Raw genomic sequence first — 20,121 nt, forward strand, 5'->3', positions numbered from 1 at the left:
CAAGTGCACATTATCAGTACAACAATAGTTTTCACAGATGGAAGTGATAGGAGGTTGCTTTTTTTTAAAAACATCTTTAGAATTAAAGAAATCGAATTCCTAGAAACAATGAGAGAATTAAATATACTAAAATAAATTATAATATATAAGATATATATATAAGATAAGGTGAAGCTGGCATCCAAAAAACTCGGTGTGCTCAATAGAGCGAAGCATTACTTTACGCCGGATCAGCGATTAATGCTTTACAAATCGCAAATCCGGCCCCATATGGAGTATTGCTGTCACTTATGGGCGGGAGCACCTAGATACCAGCTTGAACCCTTCGACTCAGTGCAACGACGAGCTATGAGAATTGTCGATGATCCCATGTTTGCAAGCGGTATCGAACCCTTAAGTCTTAGGAGAGATTTTGCCTCACTCTGCGTGTTCTACCGCTTATACAACGGATTGTGCTCAGAGGAATTATTCAATATGATGCATACGGCCACTTTCTATCATCGTAAGGCTCGCCATCGACAGGGAGTTCACCCTCATACCTTACAGCCTAAATGGTCGCGTACAACGGGGTTTCAGCGATGCTTTCTCCCACGAACACTCAGGTTATGGACTGAGCTCCCTGCCGAGGTTAAAACATTCTGCATTTTTGCGATTGTTTTTACATTTCGTGATTGTTTATTGTGAGGGTGACTTCAGAGAAAGTTCCTTTAATGCTATTTCAAACGAAAGTAGAAGTCAAAGAAAGAGGGTAAGATATATGTTTTTCTTTAAGTTATACCCGCTTTTCTTCAGATACGTAACTATGACTTTCAATAGGGTTAAAAAACGCGTTCAAAACAAATAGTCCTGGTAAGAACCCGTCAATTACGAATATTAAGTATAGATAGAATAGTTTGTATGCCAATTTCAATAATTTAATAACATCTATACTTAACAGACGCTAATGGGTACAAGCCCTAGTTGTGGTACCCATGGCAAGTGACAAAAGTGATGTTCAAATGTGCAGTGACCCGCGACAGTAGTCACAAATCACTTTTCCTTCTCCACATTAGAGTGTTCCACTACGTCGTGTGCAGTCGTCGATACGGAAAATATAAATTTTCATCTTGAGTAAAATTTATATCAGTTTGATATAATGTATAAAACATATTTTCCAATCACAATATTAAGGGTAAGTACAAAAACAACTAATATTATTAACATATTTTATAACTCCAATATTTATAAATATATTACTGGTTTTAAATTTAATTAGAAATATTTAAAGTAATTATAAGATTAAATTTTTAAATTACATACATACATACATATCCGTCAAGCCTGTCTCCCATTAGGGTAGGCAGAAACAATGGAACGCCAAATACTTTGATTCAAACAAAGCCTTTTCGCTTCTGCCACAAAATGAAAATTTTAATTAATGTATGTTACATTTAAATAATTCACATTAAATAAATAAGATAATATATTAAATATTTAATAAGAAACTGACAAACGGTGGAAAGCTGCTAGATGTCTATAGGCATAAAATATTGCATAGAGGTTACTAAAAGGATTTCTCGAAATTTACAAAGGAACGGGAGATAACAGATTCTGCATGGACAAAGCCATGATGAAGAACTAGTTTTAAAAATTTATGACTAATATAATACTTTTGCATTATTAAATGCTAGAGAAATCATTTATTATCCAACATTAAACATTAGACTCTCCAATAAACTAAATAATAAAACAGCTAAGAAATAGTTGAAAACTATCTTCATGGCATTGTCTGTATATATATATAACGAGAATATTGAAGAAAAACTTCAGGAAGAGGTCGAAATAATTGTCGGAAACGACAAACTTAGTTCTGAAAATTATCATTATAGATATCTTCACGACGTTAAAATAATTATGATCTCTTCTCTTCCAGCTGATTTTGATAGTAACAAGTAATGATTCATTTTATAAAAATGAATGGATACCTATTTCTAAGAATGATATATTACTGTATAAACTGAAGCATAATTTTATAAGCAGTAGACATAATGTGGCAAATGATGATGCAATTAATGACACAGCAACAACTGTTGAGGAGGATGATATGAAATTGTTAAGAGACGGTGTAATTAAGGTGGTGACACCTCAAATTATATTAAATACCAGACCTTTCCGTGATCCATTTCAAGAAAATATAAATAGAAATAAATTTCAAGAGGTGTCTAATGAATGTTTAGGTAAGTTATGAATTTCATAAAAAAATATCAACATATTCATATTAGTTGTAGTTAACAGCTAACTGCTGCTGTCCACTGCTGAACTAAACTAAAAGTTTATGTATCTTCCCCATAAGGGAGGTTTTGCCAGTAGCCGTCACACTTGGCAATTGAGTTAGCAACTGCAGTGAAGTTCTTGTTGATGTTTTAAGAGGGATGCTGCTTTTCATCTCTCAGCCATTAAGTATCTATATATACCAATGAATGTATTTATTTATTGGAGTAATAAATTTTGTCACTCATTTTGTTAATAAGACCAATTATATTACTATAAAATGTCATTTTTATTTAACTGTTACTATTTTGAAAATCAAAATATTGTATTTATTAAATTACTTACTAGAATTATTCATTTATTCGTCAGAGTGCAAGAATGATCCTGAAAACTTAGAGGTTCAAAATTCAATACAACCGACTGAGGAAAAACATACACAAAAAATATACAATATTACAAAAGCTGTTCGTAAATCTAAAGCGATTACAGAAAACGAACCTTTAAAATTTTTTAACAATATTGTCAAATTAAATAATAAAATCAATAATATTGGTGAAAACAAAGATTTTCCTAGAAGTGAAGATATAAGTACAGCAGAATCTCATAATACATATGAGGTAACAGAAGATTTTGGAAGACCTAAAATTGAAGTTAATCAAGAGAATAACGAAAATAAATATGTATATCCAGTACCGAAAAATAACTTTTACGCTTCTAGTAATAATGAAATTAATTCATTTAAAAATGTATTAAGTCAGTATAATATTCGAAATGATGATAAATTATCAAATTATGCTATGTCACGTTTGAGCAGAAATAATGAATTCGTCGACAAACACAAAAATATTTTCATACCAATCTCAGTACCTTACGGATACAGTTACAACAGTATAAATCATTTGCCAGTAAATCCGTTAATTGCTGTATATTTGTCAAATTATGGTTATTATTTACCATCTTTGTATGGGTTGCACAATAATTATAAAAATCTGTATGGATACTTGGCATCAAATAATATTCATAATAATTTACCGTTTGGCCAATACAAAATATATTCTGATACAGACTCTTCAAATTGAATATAAAAACTGTAATATAAAAAAATATTAAAAGTATTAAATTTAAAAGAAATGGTTATAAAATTGTACGTTAAACTATATTTAAATTATTTATAATATAATTTAAGAAGAAATGAATTTTTATAAAATAAAATGATATAATTATTTATTAGTTATTTATATTAATATACGTTATATTGTATTGTTGTAAACTATATATTTGGTACGTAAAGATTATTAATCAAAACTTCATTTTATTATATTTTTAAATTCTTTAAATTGCTATTTGGCAATGATTGAACAATATAATATGGATAAAAGGACAAAAAAAACAAAGTAACCGGCATAGCCCGAAGTGAACAACAACTCAAAACTGAAGAACTGGGATGGTTACATAGCTAGAAGAACAGACAACCGATGGGGAAGAAAGGTTCTTGAAAAGAGGCTGTAGGGGCAAATGTAGTGTAGGACAACCCTCCATTAGAGGGGGGAAAGGGATTGTTAGTTATGGAGTTTGACAGCCCTATTGCTAGCAATATGCCCTATTAGGTCGACCTCCACGTGGTTCCCCCTGGAAACCATCGTGAACAATTCTTGTTAAATTCGTCACGATGGGCTAACTGACCTGCTTCATCCTCACCTATCGTCTTTCACTGGTGCCCCGCCAGCGTATCCCGTTAGCGCAGGTGGGATTACCATTCCATTTTCACCCATGAAAAAAAAAAAACCCTCCATTAGATGGAACACTGATCTTAAATGCAATGAAAGTCAGTGGATGCAGGTGGTTCAAGAGCGCCCCTTATGGTATATGGTGGAAGCCTATTGTCCAGCAGTGGACGGATAATGGCCGAGATGATGACGATATTATGAACAAAACATACATCCACTTTATATATTATATACTAAATAAAAATAATCTCACTTTTAGGATACTATAGTTATTAGCCTTTTGGAATATCTGTCGATCTATTTTATATAAACTTAATCTTTTGCAGCGAAAAAAAAAAAAAATTGTGGTAAAATTAATATCAAAGTGACACGCAAGTGAAACACATCAATTGTAAAATAATTTAAATTTGTGAAAATATCTCATAATATAGATACTAGTGTCCGACCGAAACAGGTTTTACAGCCGAAACCGAAACCGAACTTTCGGCCTTGGTCTTAGTTTTGGCCGAAACCGAAACCGAAACTTACTGAAACATATTTAAAATTTCTCTTCTATACTGAAATCTAGTGTATTTTTTACACAAATACACAGATAGTTAAAGGGTAATAATAAACACTAATTAAAGTGTGTAACAAATATGTCATATATATTTATTTATATGTAAAAACATGTTAAAATTATGACTTGAAAGTAAACTTAAAAAAACTTTCAGTTAGACACACACACAACACAAAAACACACAAAGTTTCAGCGCGGCCGAAAGTTCGGCCAATTTTTGGCCGAAACCGAAACTAAGTCCGAAAGAAGAATTTCTGGCCGAAACTAGCTAAAACCGAAACCGAAAGTTCCGTTGGACACTAATAGATACATAAAATTGCTGGCAAATTGAGACACTCCTTTTGAGAATCTAAAGAAAGAAGAAACGTGTCAATTATTGGCCTATTAAAGAGCACAAACATTCTCAGTAACAAAAACAGTAGCTTCAAAATCCTATTATTACATGTCCGAGATGCTCACAGCTAGATTTTTACAAACAAACATTTTCACTGACGTCTAAAAGTTATCCTTAACAAATAGAGTACTTATTCTCTTCACGGGTAGTTACAGTTGTTCACTAAAAGGCTCCAGTTTAAAAATCATAGCCATGAATGTCCACTGCATAACTAACTCGACAATATTTATAATACTTTTCATTATTTTCTTACTGCACTTATATTAAAGTTCAAATTTCCATAACATGGTGACAGCTGTTTATTTTGTTGGTGTTTTGGAGAATATCCAAGTGGCCACAGGCGACAGTTTCATGTGGACCGCCGAAAAGTTAGCGTTGAATCGAGGCCGTTCCTGGTTTGCGGTGATAACGTTAAGATTGTTGGACTTTGTATTTTAAATACGTTTTTTGAACGTAGTTACGAGTATTTGTATTAAATAAATAAATACATACTCTTGTTTGGATTAGCTTGTTAGATTTGGTTTGCAATAAGCAATATTGTTCTCCAAAAGTAAAGCAATAGCTTCAATTATTACACAGAAAAGAGCATGTTCCTTTTTAAAAGTCCAGTAGCATATTTGCAATTTCTCTGTTGTTTCGGGTGCTTAAAGGCAGCGGTAGTCTTTTATTTTTGTAAAACGGATGATAATGAAATGGTAAGCTCACTTGCGCTATCGGTATACGCTGGTGAGGCACCAGTGAGAGATGTTAAGTGAGGGTAAAAGCAGGGGGAACCGCGTGGAGGTAGAGCTGATAGAATATGTTGTTAGCAAGGGCAGTTAGACAAGACGGTAGTCATTTACTGTCAGATGAGCCACATACTCGTTTGCCTCATGTGTTATAAAAAGAAAACATAATTATGCCAATATGTTATAGAGAAGAAAAGAATTATAAAAATCGAATCAGAATTGGTGAACATATTCAATATACAAAAAAAAAGTAAAATCAAATTGACAGCTTTTTTGACATCGATTAACAATAGAAACAAAAGCTTACAATCAAGAAAAATCAACGGAGAATGACCGAAATTTTCGAGGGAAAAATGTACAACTTTTTTTTCGAGCCCGAAAATTACGTTGTACTTCATAATTTCACCGTTTTCCGAATGCTTTTCATACAAACGAAGTGAAACCGCCTCGTCACCATTACGGGCCATCAGATTTGCGAGTGGCTTTCCCGTAATCAGTCCCGTTACGTTTTTATGAACAAATTTTCCGGCCCAGCGGAGGCCATTGCTTAAGAGGCGAAAACTCAATAAGGACGCACATTATGGAGTGGTTTTTATTTTGCTTCAAGGTGTGTGTATTTTTTTTGTATAATAAAAGAAAGGCCAAACAAACTGACGACGGTCTACTTGATAGAAAGATATAATCATCGCAATATTGTTACCACTCTTGTTAATTTAGCGACAATAGTTTGAATGCTTATTTTCTGTTTCCGATTTTAGGATCTCTCCATATTATAAAAAAGCAACGAGAAAAGACTTAGATTATTTGTTGTGTATCAAATTATATGTATGTATCAACATAATCGTATCAGACATTATCTGTCCACTTCTGGACTTAAGCCTCCCACATAGACTTCCATAAGAAATGGTCCTGAGCCACCTCCATCCATTGACTCACTGCAAAGCGTTTGAGGTCGTCACACCATTTAGTAAGGGCTCATCCTGCACTAGCTTTGTCCGTAAGGGATTACCACTCAAGAATATTTGTTCCCTATCAGTGGTCGGTTCTTCGAACTATGTGACCAGCCCTTTGCCACTTCAGCTTGCTTATACTTACATATATGTATATATGGTTTTTATTGCCAAAGTTTAAACGTGGCTTGCACTTGTGACAAGCCCCGATTGTGAATTTAAAATATATCTGTGCCTCTAGTGAGAAAGGGTATAACTCAAGTTATAGCCTTTTTCTTTTTTAGGCTACTTTAAATAAGCAAATTTTTCTCTTTCGAATGGTATAAGAATCGTAACGATATCTTTAAAAACAATAGAGATAGTAAACATGTAAAAGGCTACAATTAACAAAATATTTGTGGTAAAAAAGTCATAATTAGAAATAAAACTACAATATTTTACAAAAAATAGTGCCAAAAATGACAAGATACTTAGAACCAACCTTTAAATATGAATTTGTTTTTGTGTAAAATGAATCAGTTCGATTTGAACCCTTTTACACCATTTAATAGCAATTATTTTTTTTATAGCGTAAAATACACAACATTGTTTTTCTTCAATACTTCAATAAAATAGTTTTAATTGAACTTAAAACTATTTTCACATGATAATTTTAATATTTTTGTTAAGTGTGATTAGGTATAATAGAATTATTTTTAAAACTATAGGTTTTACACAAAAACCGACAATTTCATAAGAAAGAGGAGAAAAAAATACTATAAATGCAATCATTGACTTGTTCAATTAGCAAATAATAAAAGCAGCAGAATTTTTTTTCTTTATTTAAAATAGTTTTTTGGCTCTCCTGAAAAGTGGCCATTTTGAATTGAACCTATTCTCACTAGAGGCACAGATATATGGTATATTTATACTTATAAATATAAGTTTAAAATTTATACATTATTAACTTTCGGCTTCAATTATCAATTTCTTTTATTATAATTAATCAAGGTTCTTTGAGACAAATCTTAAAGTATGAAAGCATAAAGCAATATAAGTTTTCGCTTTTTTTTTCGTCACAACTTATTTCTTTTGACCGGCAGAGAATTTATCATAACGGACATTTTTTTAAAAACTGACTCGTTTTTATTATATTATTTAATATTGTAAAATAACGAATTGTCTGCATCGTGACACACCATTACTCATTTTGTTTACACCTGCCTGCGGACCCAGTTTGATGAATCGACGAACTTTGGCTATTGTCGAAAAATTGAAACAAATCTAATAGCCGCTTGAAAGTTTAAATTACGTGTTATATTTTATAAACGGGAGTTATTTCTATACGATGAGAATGAGGAGGTCCTGCTTAGGGTTAAGGAAAAAAGATAAATTATAAGAACTATTGAGGACAGAAGGGAAAAAATGTTGGGACACTTGATACGACGCGACGAACTTATGAACATTATAATAGAAGGTAAGTTAGAAGGAAGGAGGGGGAGAGGGAGAACGAGACATAGTTACATCAGGCAGATCAAGGAAGGAGTTGATGTCGTGTCGTATCAAGAGGTGAAGAGACTCGCTGAAAATCGTAGTGAGTGGCAAGAGCTCCACCGACAAGAGCGCAGCTCTTAAATAGGATAGATAGATAAACTAGAAAGAGACTTTGTACTTTTAAGTCGTTTTGCTTAGGTACCTCTGTCCTATTTGTATTTCTACCGTGAAGCAATTGAGTTCGCATGGCTGTGTTTCAATTTGAAGGGCATATGGTAGTGAATTTATAGGGTACAGAGGTATAGAATCTTGGTTCTCAGAAATGGCAACACATGGGGATATCATGAGCGAAACAGCATGCTCTCTTGTCCATGGTACTGTTCATGTCTATAGGTGACGGTTACCACTTTCCATCAGGAGTGCCGTCAGCTTGTTTGATATTCAAAGTTGCATAAAAAATATATTGTAAATCTGTAATGTAATTCTCTGTATACTACATTATCAGCGAATAGCATAGGCTATGGGTATATTATTTTCAATCTACCCAAACAAAGCCAGGACCAATCGCTAGTTATATATATAAGGATAATAGGAAACTTGAAATCATCGTATTATTTCGAGTGTATCTCTAAGCGCTTAGTTTATTGCACCGAAGCGTACCGCGATTAGAGGCGAGTTTGCACACGTCCGTTATATAGCTTTATACAGCTTAAACCGTTTCGCTCAAAAACAAACACAAAAACCAATTAATATTGTTAAAGAAACGTTTATATGGTTGTTTATTTTTATGCAACTTTAAAACTGAAGAGGTTCCAATTCGTGCATATGTCGCGAGATATTTTCTTAAATTCTGATTTAAAAATTCTTTTTGCAATAAGTTATTTAATTTTCTTAAAAATAAAGATCTATATTTTTTTGAGAAAATTAAATTTGATTTATTTATTATTATTAATTTGAAATTACATAATTGTTCTTTTGTAATAATTACCTTTTTAATAAATAAAACAATCTCTCTCCATTTATTAAAATAAACAAAGTAAACATTTTCAATGTTTTATTCTTTAAATGAATCTATTTAGAAGCTATATAGATTGATACGACAGAAAAATTGTAATAAAATAAAATAAATAAATAAATGCCTTACAAATATATATAAATATATATATAATATTATAATACTAGGTAGGTTGGTGTTGTGGGCGATCATGGGCAGCGGTAGTCACTTACCATCAAGTGAGCCGCATGCTCGTTTTGACCCTTGTGTGCTGTAAAAAAAAAAGGTACTACTTACATTCCGCAAATTTTCAGACTGTGAACTAGAATATAGAGTTCTTTACATATATACAAACATACCTGTAATGCCTGTTTCTCATTAGGGTAGGCAGAAACAATGAAATTCTTCAAAACGGGTATATTAAACTTTCTTCAGGGTCAGCAACGCGTACGAGATTAGCTCTCATACTGCAAGTGTTCATAACCCATTTACCATCAGACGAGATGTACGTTTGTTCACCGTATTTGTGGTATAAATGGATTCGTACAAAAAATATACGGTATGGGCCCCTAAAACTAATACAATCACCTGTCTACACACTATAAACACACCGCACTGCCCTCGTATTCGACCGATCAAGTGCAAGTGACCGGAAAAGTTCCAGTTTTTCCGCGCCCCCGTACTCGAGTGGAGGAAATGTGTTTCATTTCCTGCGGCGTCCCCGAGGGTGACGGTCCCGCGTCAACACGGCTTGAACACTTATTTACTATATTATGAAACATTTTATACATCACTAGCATTGCCAATGATTGCTTTTCAAATACTTTTTTACTCAATAATAAACAATAAATCACAATTCCATAAAGGTGAAATTAGAAGCTTGAAATTTTGTTAGTTATTGTCGCCGTGTTATCCAAATTTTGCTGAGCATATTAGAAAGCATATTACCAGAGGGAGATTTTGTACAAAAGTCGATTGCTTGGGTAACTCTGTCGCATTCGTGTTTCAACCGTGAAGCAGCTGTGTTTGCATGGCTGTGTTTCGGTTTGAAGGGTGGGATATGGTGTGAATTTACTGGGTACAGAGGAATAACATTTGAGTCCTCAGGAATGGCAACGCATGGGGGGTATCATGGGCGAAACAGTATACTCTGTTATATCCATGGTACTGCTCATGTCTATAGGCGACGGTTACCACTCTCCATCAGGTGGACCGTCAGCTTGTCTGCCATTCTAAGTTGTATAAAAAAAAACGACAATGGAGCGAGCCTACATGTCATTTGGTTTTTTTTATGAGAAGAACATAGAATGGTAACCCATCCAGTGCTATCGATATACATTAGTGGTGTACCAATGAATGATGTCAAGTCAGTTGGTCCATCCTGATGAATTCACCAGATATAGAGCCATAGCATGAAGGTCACCCGACTGGGCATATTGCTAGCAATGCAGCCGCAAGTTTTCACTTACTACAATCCTTTTCCCTCATTCAGATATGTCTTCCAATTATTAACGTTGTGGTAAAGGTTTTTTTTTTTATAACACAGGGGGCAAACGTAAGTAAGTAAGTGACTACCGCCGCCCATCATCACCCACAACACCTTAAAAAGGAATATGCTCTTTTCTTATAAGGTAATATTTGATATGTCCAGATTTTGGAAGCATATTAGATTTTAACATGACAAGTCTGCCATCTGCCGTCACTAGGGTGAATCTTATTCGTTATCAGTCTCTTTCGTCACTAGAGAAGAGTTTACTTATAATGAACATTTACTTGTATTACGTGAAAAGTAAAAAGTGTCGTATCATGAGACTGGCATTGATCAGTGGCATCGGGTCCCTTAGAATTCAAACAAACTCGTGTTTGTTTCCCAAAAAAAGCTACAAGTGTTTTTTTCAATTGGCATAAAGTTTCTAATATCAACAAGATTGGAACGCAATACCTTTGAAATCGAGGTATTATACGACTGGGTCATAATGCAGTCACCACGACCAAAACTATGATGTCCGTAACATGGTAAGGACGAGTGATAAAGCGGCACTGTGTCGCAGACGGCGCTGGTTTATTCATTAGAACTGCGGCAATACATCGCCAACACACTCAATAAACTGCTGATAGAACTCCGACACACACGCCTCGCTTTGTACGGCGTCGGTTAAGGTATGAGAGGTGAGCGATTACATATTAATACGCTTAGATCTCAACCATGCATTGTTCAAAAGCCATCTGCAATAGATACCTTTGCGGGGGCATTGTTCAAAAGATATTCTCTATCCCATTTGTCTTTAAAATACCATGACGTTTGATCACACTATCCTGAGTCAGGGACAACATGGTCTCTAGATGCGAACAATCAAAATTAAAATGCACTACTCCCAGCTCCTGTCATAGAATGAGCCACTTCTTACTTTTCCATGGATGTGGTAAGAAGCAACTAAGGGAATTTAACGGCAGACGGGTGTGTAGCGTCGCTCTTAAAACAATACCAAAAGCCTAACTGCTGTAGCCACTGCTCCTGCCAAGTTCGGCGTCTACTGGCATAACCTCCTTTATGGGGAGGAAAGGGATTGTTAGTAATGGAGACTGAGAATCCTATTGCTAGTAATATACCCAACCAGGTCGACCTCCTCGCGGCTCTCCCTGGAAACTATCATGGTTATTTCCTGATGAATTCATCATGATAGGCTAACTGGCCTGTTTTCATTCTCACCTATCATTCTTCACTGGTGCTACGCCAGCGTATCCGTTAGCGCAGGCGGGGTTACCATACCATTTTCACCCATCAATAAAAAAAAATCTTTATGAGCGAGACCTATGTTTCACAGTAGAGAGTTAACAGCTGATATGATGATGAATCGATTGATTTACGAATATACATGTACTAAGGATTGAATTAAATAAACGAAAAATCACATTCTTGCAGATTTAGAAGTTATTATAATATTTTATTCATATAATTATTTATTATTTATTGCACAATAAAACTTTGTACAAGTGGCGAGCTTAATGCCATATGGCATTCTCTACCAGCTAACCATTAAGTAAAAACAGAAAGCGTATGAAGGGTAGATGTGGTGAAATATGTGACATAATTATAGCAACATACTGAAATAATTATACATAGTAATACATAAGAAATACACATAAATACTACTTATAATATATATATATATATATATATATATATATATATATATATATATATTTTTATTTGGAATATATATAAGCTTTTTAAAAATTATCACTATATATATATATATATATATATATATATATATATATATATGAAAAATAAATTTAATTATATGTAAATCTCTAACTTTGAAAAATAAATTTACTATGTCCTATTTATTCCATTTCATTTTCTCAAGTAGAAAAAATTTATCCGAACAATTCCTAAACTAGTTAGGTGCTATAAACTCGAATACCCCATTTCATTTAATAGCGTACACTAATACTCGCCGTTTGATATCTTGGACCACGTTTCTGAAGTTATTGCCTCTCGATGTGAAAACTTTAGATTTTCCTTCTTTTATTCAGGGCGAACTTGGCGGTTTACAGACTTTAATGAGTCTGATGAAGCGCTGTGCTCCACGTCCATGAGTGCTTCGGCACAGTAATTGACGAGAATTTACGAAACTTCATAAATTCATCTTGTATGTTGCGTCTCTTATTTCTCCACCGAAGTTGTATCAATCACGCTGTGGGATAAGCCATTGTTGGGATGCTTGGAGTTATTCTTCTTTGCTGTTGTTATTTTATTTCTAATTGACAAGAATTTGACTACACATGTTGTTGATTCAAGTTTTTTCTGCCATTCGGAATATAAAAGAAACTGATGCTCAACTAATGAAAATTGATAATCGTCGCCTATAAACGTAATTCCTTTTTTAACAAATATATCCTTAAATGGAATATAATATAATTGTTTTGTACAAAAATACACTTAACTGCCAAATATCTCAATTTTATTTTTAAACCAAAATATAATAAATGGATGTTTAAATGATTAAATTACTCAATTGCATTTAAATTATTTTTCATTCCTTTCATTTTACATGTTTTAAAGAATGCTGGGTTATCTGCTTGTATGCCATTCTTAGAATGGAATAAACTAAGTATCATAAAAAAGGATTAACTTGGTATTTTTCTCTAAAGGTGTCTTTTTACATATTTCATTCGTGTAAATGATAAAACAGATTTTCTTGTTTCATATATAGACAAACCATATTCATGACCCAAAATACAATAAATTTTCGTAATTATGTATGTGGTATATATCCCGCACTAGTTGTAGCTAGTGTTACCTGTAATTAAAATCAAAATTACACAATAACAAAACTATTCTCGCCAAAATATATTTGCAACACTCACCTTACACATGGCAACCCTCCAAACTACTCTGCGCCGGTATAGAGTAGATCCGGCAAAAAGTACAAAATACTGTCACAGTGCAAACTGCATTTTCCGGTCTGCGGCATCCGTGTCACCCGGTGCGTACAGTATGCGACTCTAATGCTCAGATTGGAGTGGATTTAAAAGTTTGCACATAGCTTCATTACTTTAAAAAGAAATATGAATTATACGTTACTTTCTTTATTTTTCTAAGGTTAGTGGTTACATAGCTTATAAAAGAAAGAATATTTACTGGGTACATAAGTTATATGAGCTACCTACCGATGTTTACCCTAGAGACTATAGTATAATGGTTTTTAAAAAGGGTATATTAAGGTTTCTTCAAGGTCGGCAACGCGCATGTGATTTCCATAGTGTTGCAGGCGCCCATATGCCACAGTGGCCGTTTACCATCAGACAGGCTGTATGCTTGTTTGCCACCTTCGTATAAAAACAAATATAGCCCTGATAAATTACTATTTGAATGCCTATCGAAGTTCACAAAGGCTTAACGCACGTATTGCCAACCCTGAAGCCCCTTTACTGTTTTTTAAAGAAATCCATATTGTCAGCCTGTAGTATATTATATAACATTATTTTATGCAATCCTTCAAATAAGAACAAAACAATTAAAACCTTTTCAACGTTTATAACGAATTATAAAAGAAAATCAATTTGTTATCGTAATCATTAGACAAGAGGCGAAAGAATTTAAAGTATAACCACTATAATATCACTATAATTAAACAAAAAAACGTGACTATGACAAAATAACAAAATGGTTATTTGATTAGAATTATTTTGTTTAATTCCGCTACCTATAGTATGTGTGTGACTGCCAACACTAGAAGATTGGCCACCACTATTACTACTCCGACTGCAATGACAGTCGAAGATTAATAGCTAATATAGAAGGTTATGGAACTTCTACTAAAAATAATAGTAGTCAATCTTCTAGTGTTGACAGTCACGCACATACTAATGGTAGCGGAATTAAACAAAATAATTCTAATTATCTAACCAATTATATGGACTTACGCAACATAACACCTAGTTGAGTAAAATAACAAAATGTTAGATACGTATTATTATTTTCTGTTTGAGAGAAAATTTTGGGTTTAAAAGTGAATATTTTTTGTACATTTAAAATTACTTATTATAAAATCCTCGTATACAATACTCTTAGACAGATACAAATTCCAATTTCAGCCAGGGACAATGTCATTATTATAAAGAAATTATTAAAATTCAATTTATACATTTTATTGAAGCTTTGAAATATTGAGTTCGTATTATAAATATTCAGCGTGTTGTTGCATAATGAAATTTCTTCAATATTTTTATCATTAGACGTTCTATTATTTTATAAATGGGAACTTGATGTGGGTCGGAGTTGGTGCGATGAGTCTGCCCTTAAATTCATATCTAAGGTCTCTTCTTTATATTATAGTGTCTTAATTTTTAACCGACTTATAAAAGGATCGGAAAAGACTTACAATTTGATTGTATTTTTAAGCGACTTTCAAAAGAATTCGATTGATTCTTTTTACAATTATTTTAAGCGATTACTTCACCAATTCTGAATTCTTTTACACAAGAATGTTTGCAATTAAAAGAGTTTGCCCTCATTTGTTGATTTTTATATATTTTTTTATACATTTATATAAATAAATAAATAAAAATAAGTCTCTTAATAGTAATACATTTTTCCACTAACGTTGTAGCGCAGTCAATGTGACTTACAAACCAAACTTAAGCTCACTGAATTGAATAATTCAAGTTAAGTGTAGCAAAAAACGGAATAAGTATTTTCTTTTTCTGCAGATTGGACGGTATTAAGTACTCGTGGAGACAAGTTGGAGACAGAGTTCTTTTCTAAATTCTTTGCATTTTAATGTTAAGTATGTTTTGTAACTGCTTTTATTAATTTATTATGCCATAATTCTGAATCTTTTCATAGTTCCACACAATTATATAAGTCACATTGTCCTCAAGCTAGGATTCTCTGTTATGAGAAGCCAGGCAACGAAGATTTGGGGATAGAATCTAGTACACTAAATAGTACCAGTAAATTGGCCTGACTGAAATTTCAACTCAGGACCTCATTACACAAAATATTGTGCTTCCTGGTGCGCTACGGAGGTCGTCGGAAATGAGATATGGCATTAAAGTTATCAGATTCGGAGGCATAGCATGCCATGTGAGTCAAAAACGCTTGAGACTTAACTAACCTGAACATCGGGGGAAAGAGATTTTTGGCAATGGAGTTTGACAGCCCCATTGTTAGCAATATGCCCTATTAGGTCGACTACCACATAGAAACCATCGTGAACAATTCTTGTTGAATTCGTCACGATGGGCTAACTGACCTGCTTCGTCCTCACCTATCATCTTTCACTGGTGCCCCGCCGGTTTATACTGATAGCACAGGTGGGGTTAACATTCCATTATCACCCATTAAAAAAAACCTGAACATCAAAATATTTATTAAATAGATTCTGTAACGGAAATGATAATTACAACTTTTCATCTTGGAGGGCCGTCAGCTTGCTTGTCATTTGAAATTGCTTAAAAAAATCCAAATTCCAAATCCGTAAACAGAAGCGTGCAAAAACAAAATTGCTATTACAAAGTTGCAGGCGCCACGGCATTCCGATGCGACCTTCGCATAATCCAGCCACTCTCGTAAATGGATCTCATTTGCGAGAGCCTCCGCCGGCTAATTTCCGACGCCTGCTCAATTAATTCGCTAATTACCGATCGTCTGCTACACATAATGGTATTACCGGAGATGACATTATCTTAACTTACTTTATTAGCGCATGTAGCGACATCTAATGCTTCTAAGTGGAATTATCATTAAATTGTCTGAATTTCATATTATTACTAATTCATTTAGATACGTACATAGAATAGATATGCGATAGTAATGTTCTTAAGTGGTGACCCCTTATAGCCAATCATCCTTCTCAAATTGTGACGCACAGAGTGAACATTCCTTATGATTACATAATGTTGATCCCTCTATGGGATAAATCCGCTACCGCAAATTATATATTAAATGTATCCATTGATATATATATCAATGGATATATATATATATATATATATATATATATATATATATATATATATATATATATATATATATATATATATAATAATAATAATAATTAAATTAACAAATTTAATTTCATCTCTTTGGACTTGATATATATATCTAACTGTATGAAAAATAAATTATATATATATATATATATATATATATATATATATATATATATATATATATATATATATATATATATATACTACTAAATCGATTTTGATTCAATCATTCAATCTTTCCATTGAATATAAAGTAATAATTTAAATTTTCCACTGTGTTAGTCAACAGTTTATATAACTGTTCCATAATTAAAATCTATGACTGATGAACGGACGAGCAATGTCATAAAATAAAGGTCCTTTTGTAAATTTTCAGTACCCTCAATATTATAAGTTATGTAAAAGTCTCCTTATTTTTCAGTTCATCAAAGGCAATGGTAAAATATTGCCCGTACTAATTGTACGGGCAATAATTCACGATTGTACTAGATTAAACATCGGCGTATTTCACCAATTACATGAGCCATTAGTGCGCACTATATTCATGTTAAAAGCACGGGAGCACTCGGTGCATCACAGATTTATTGATAGCACTAGCTTGTAGCATAGTTACGCAGCTCGGATACTTACGATTCATTCACACATAGATCCTTTAAAAATCGAATCATATTATTATAATATGGGCAAGGTAATATGGCCTTATGACAAACTAATAATTATAAAAATAAAAGTGTAATATAACAAATGATTATTATTGGAAAATGGCTTAAAACAAAAAAAAATCATAGAAATGATATATGCAATGGTAAATTATTGCCCGTACAATTAGTACGGGCAATAATTTACCATATTATAAACTACAATACAGTACTACGATACATGTGTATGGATACTATGATCGTTGTATAGTCACTTGAAGGTAAACACAGCATGCAGATGTACCTATACTTGACTTATAATGATAAAGTTACTTATTATAATATTGGTAATATGGCCTTATGATAACGTAATAATTAAAAATGTATAAGTACAATAAAACTGAATTACAATACAAATCGTGATTATCGTTGTAAAAAAGCTTAAAACGAAAAAAATCATACAAATTTATAGTCATTCTATTTTATTTCTAATCTAATAATTTATATAACTTTTTTGTTGTTGGCAATAAATGTTTTCTTTCTTCTTTCTTTCTTTCTAATCTATCATTAATTTATGGTGTCTCACTACTAAGTTAAGGTCTCCCCCGTCTCCTTCTAAAGCTCCCTAATCCGTGTCACCTCATATCAGTTCCTTTTAAATGCGTATAAATCATTACCTATTACTTCCTGAGCTACCCTTGTGGACGCTGTTCATCAGTAGGCACCCACTAGATTAAGATCTTTGCCCACATATTGGGATCCATACGGGTAATGTATAATATATATATATATATATAATATATATATATATATATATATATATATATATATATATATATATATATATATATATATATATATATATATATATATATATATCAGGTGGGCCGTTAGCTTATTTGATATTCTAAGTTCCATAAAAAAAATATAAAATAAATTAAGACTAGTACGGTAATAAATCTTATCTATTGCAAAAAAATCGTATCCGGATTAAAATTGGAAAAGATATCGCTTATTATAAAAATAAAAAAGAAACAACATGCCAATTTAATTCTATGTATTGTAAAAAAAAACATTTGTGATAAAAAGAACGGAACTAATACGGTAGTAAAACCAGTCAATTAAAAAAAATCACCCACATCGGTACAGAATCTAAAAAGATATCGCAAAACATAAAAAAGTCCAATTAAAAATCTCTTGTTTGCTGGAATCCCTTAAAAAGACAAATAGATGTACCAGGAGGTAAAAATTTGTCCTTACGAATATATACGAAATATATACGTGTATACACACTTATAAGTGAACCAAAACGATTCGTATAAATTTACGATTCATACAATGATATGTGTGAATGGGATCTTAGGTAGAGCTGCGTTTTATGAGTAATTATGATTTATTACTGTGATTTTGCTGCGATTAAATAGGATGCTACACATGATTCATAGTATGCTTTTCGCGCCTCTTACTTAGCATGCCTCCACATCGTAATGAATTTATTGTACTTACATCTTTAGCACCTCAAACGCTGCAGCGATATGCTGAGCAGGGAACTAGTTCAAAGAACATTGCTACACATGAATACATTCTTGCATTTACATATAGGTAACTTTTTTATGTATCTTAGAATGGCAAATAAACCAACGGCCCACCTGATGGAAAGTGGTAACATCCCATCGTTATGTTATTCCATCCACAGCTGTGTTGTTACTCAAACATAGAGTTTATTAAGGTTTCTTCTTATTTCCTTCGTGTTGCCACCCCGATATGTGGGGTTGTTTCGCTTGTCTATTAATGTTATATCTCGTATCGAAATGCCCACACAGAAGGCATTGCTTGCCGTAAGCAGTCTTGACTTGAGGAGGATTAGAAGCATCCCCAGCACCGTGCGTACCCACATCATCTATTGCATTTATTTACTACTGTCCTGGATGCAGCCGACGGTAATGTCTGTTTGGCTTGGATCCTGTTGAGAATTGTTGTAGGGAATTGCGCTAGCGGAGGTGGCGTGAAGAACGGTGTGGAGGCCTTTCAACTAATGCTAAGGATGGCTTGTTCTTGATCATTAGCTGCATTGGTTATGTGGGGTTGTTGCGTTTTTGCTGCTAAGCCGGATATTCACTTAATCTTGTGTGTGGAGCCAGATGTTCTTTGTTGTGACCTGCAGTATGTGCTACAATCGTGACCGCTGGTTGTTGTCAGTTCGGATGCGGAAAGACTGTTCCATTCCCGTCCTGCCGCATAGGTGTGGTGTTGCTACCCCTTGATGAGTTGGCAGCAGGTACCGGTGGTACGGGTTGGTTAGAACCTAAGTTGTTTCCTGTTCAGTTGGTGCTTGGCAGCTCGTTGTTTGTTTTTTGTACAACTTAGAATGGCAAACAAACTGATGGCCCACCTGATGGAAAGAGGTAACCGTCGCCTATAGACATGAGCATAGACATAGCAAATGTATAATGTTTCGCTAATGATACCTTCCATGCATTGCCATTCCTGAGGACTCAGGTGTTATTCCTTTGTACCCTGTAAATTCACGCCATATCCTACCTTTCAAACCGAAACACAGCCATGCAAAAACAACTGCTTTACGGTTGAAACACGAATGGGACGAATCAAGCAAACGATTTTTGTACAAAGTCTCTAGTCTTCTGTACCGATTGTTCGTTGTCGTCCTCATCAGCGTAGTAGTGATTATCAATTGATGAGCGCATATGATTATATGTTGAGTCCCTCATCGCCAGATAACCGTGTATGCCCCCCTCGAGTCGATTTTAGGCATTCACAATCTTATTTATCAAGTAAAATTGTATGAAAAAGTTGACCCGCTTTTCTCGAAGCATTTGTATGGAGACGCTCTACTATTTAACAATCTAAGGTTATATCGTAAATTAGCACATAAAATACTTTATAT

At 33.5% G+C, this 20,121-nt stretch overlaps 1 protein-coding gene across 1 annotated transcript; it reads left to right on the forward strand.

Moving 5' to 3' along the window:
* The first annotated feature begins 1,939 nt into the window (after positions 1 to 1,939).
* On the forward strand, positions 1,940 to 11,234 carry LOC128201459 (uncharacterized). Its single transcript, XM_052898493.1, has 3 exons — positions 1,940 to 2,216; positions 2,620 to 2,939; positions 11,127 to 11,234. The coding sequence occupies exons 1-3, from the start codon at positions 2,084 to 2,086 to the stop codon at positions 11,232 to 11,234; spliced, it is 561 nt and encodes a 186-aa protein (XP_052754453.1). The 5' UTR covers positions 1,940 to 2,083.
* Positions 11,235 to 20,121: the final 8,887 nt, after the last annotated feature.

Source organism: Galleria mellonella, unplaced genomic scaffold, assembly GCF_026898425.1.
Source record: "Galleria mellonella isolate WM207_F2 unplaced genomic scaffold, CSIRO_AGI_GalMel_v1 utg44, whole genome shotgun sequence".
In the NCBI taxonomy this organism is placed as follows: domain Eukaryota; kingdom Metazoa; phylum Arthropoda; class Insecta; order Lepidoptera; family Pyralidae; genus Galleria; species Galleria mellonella.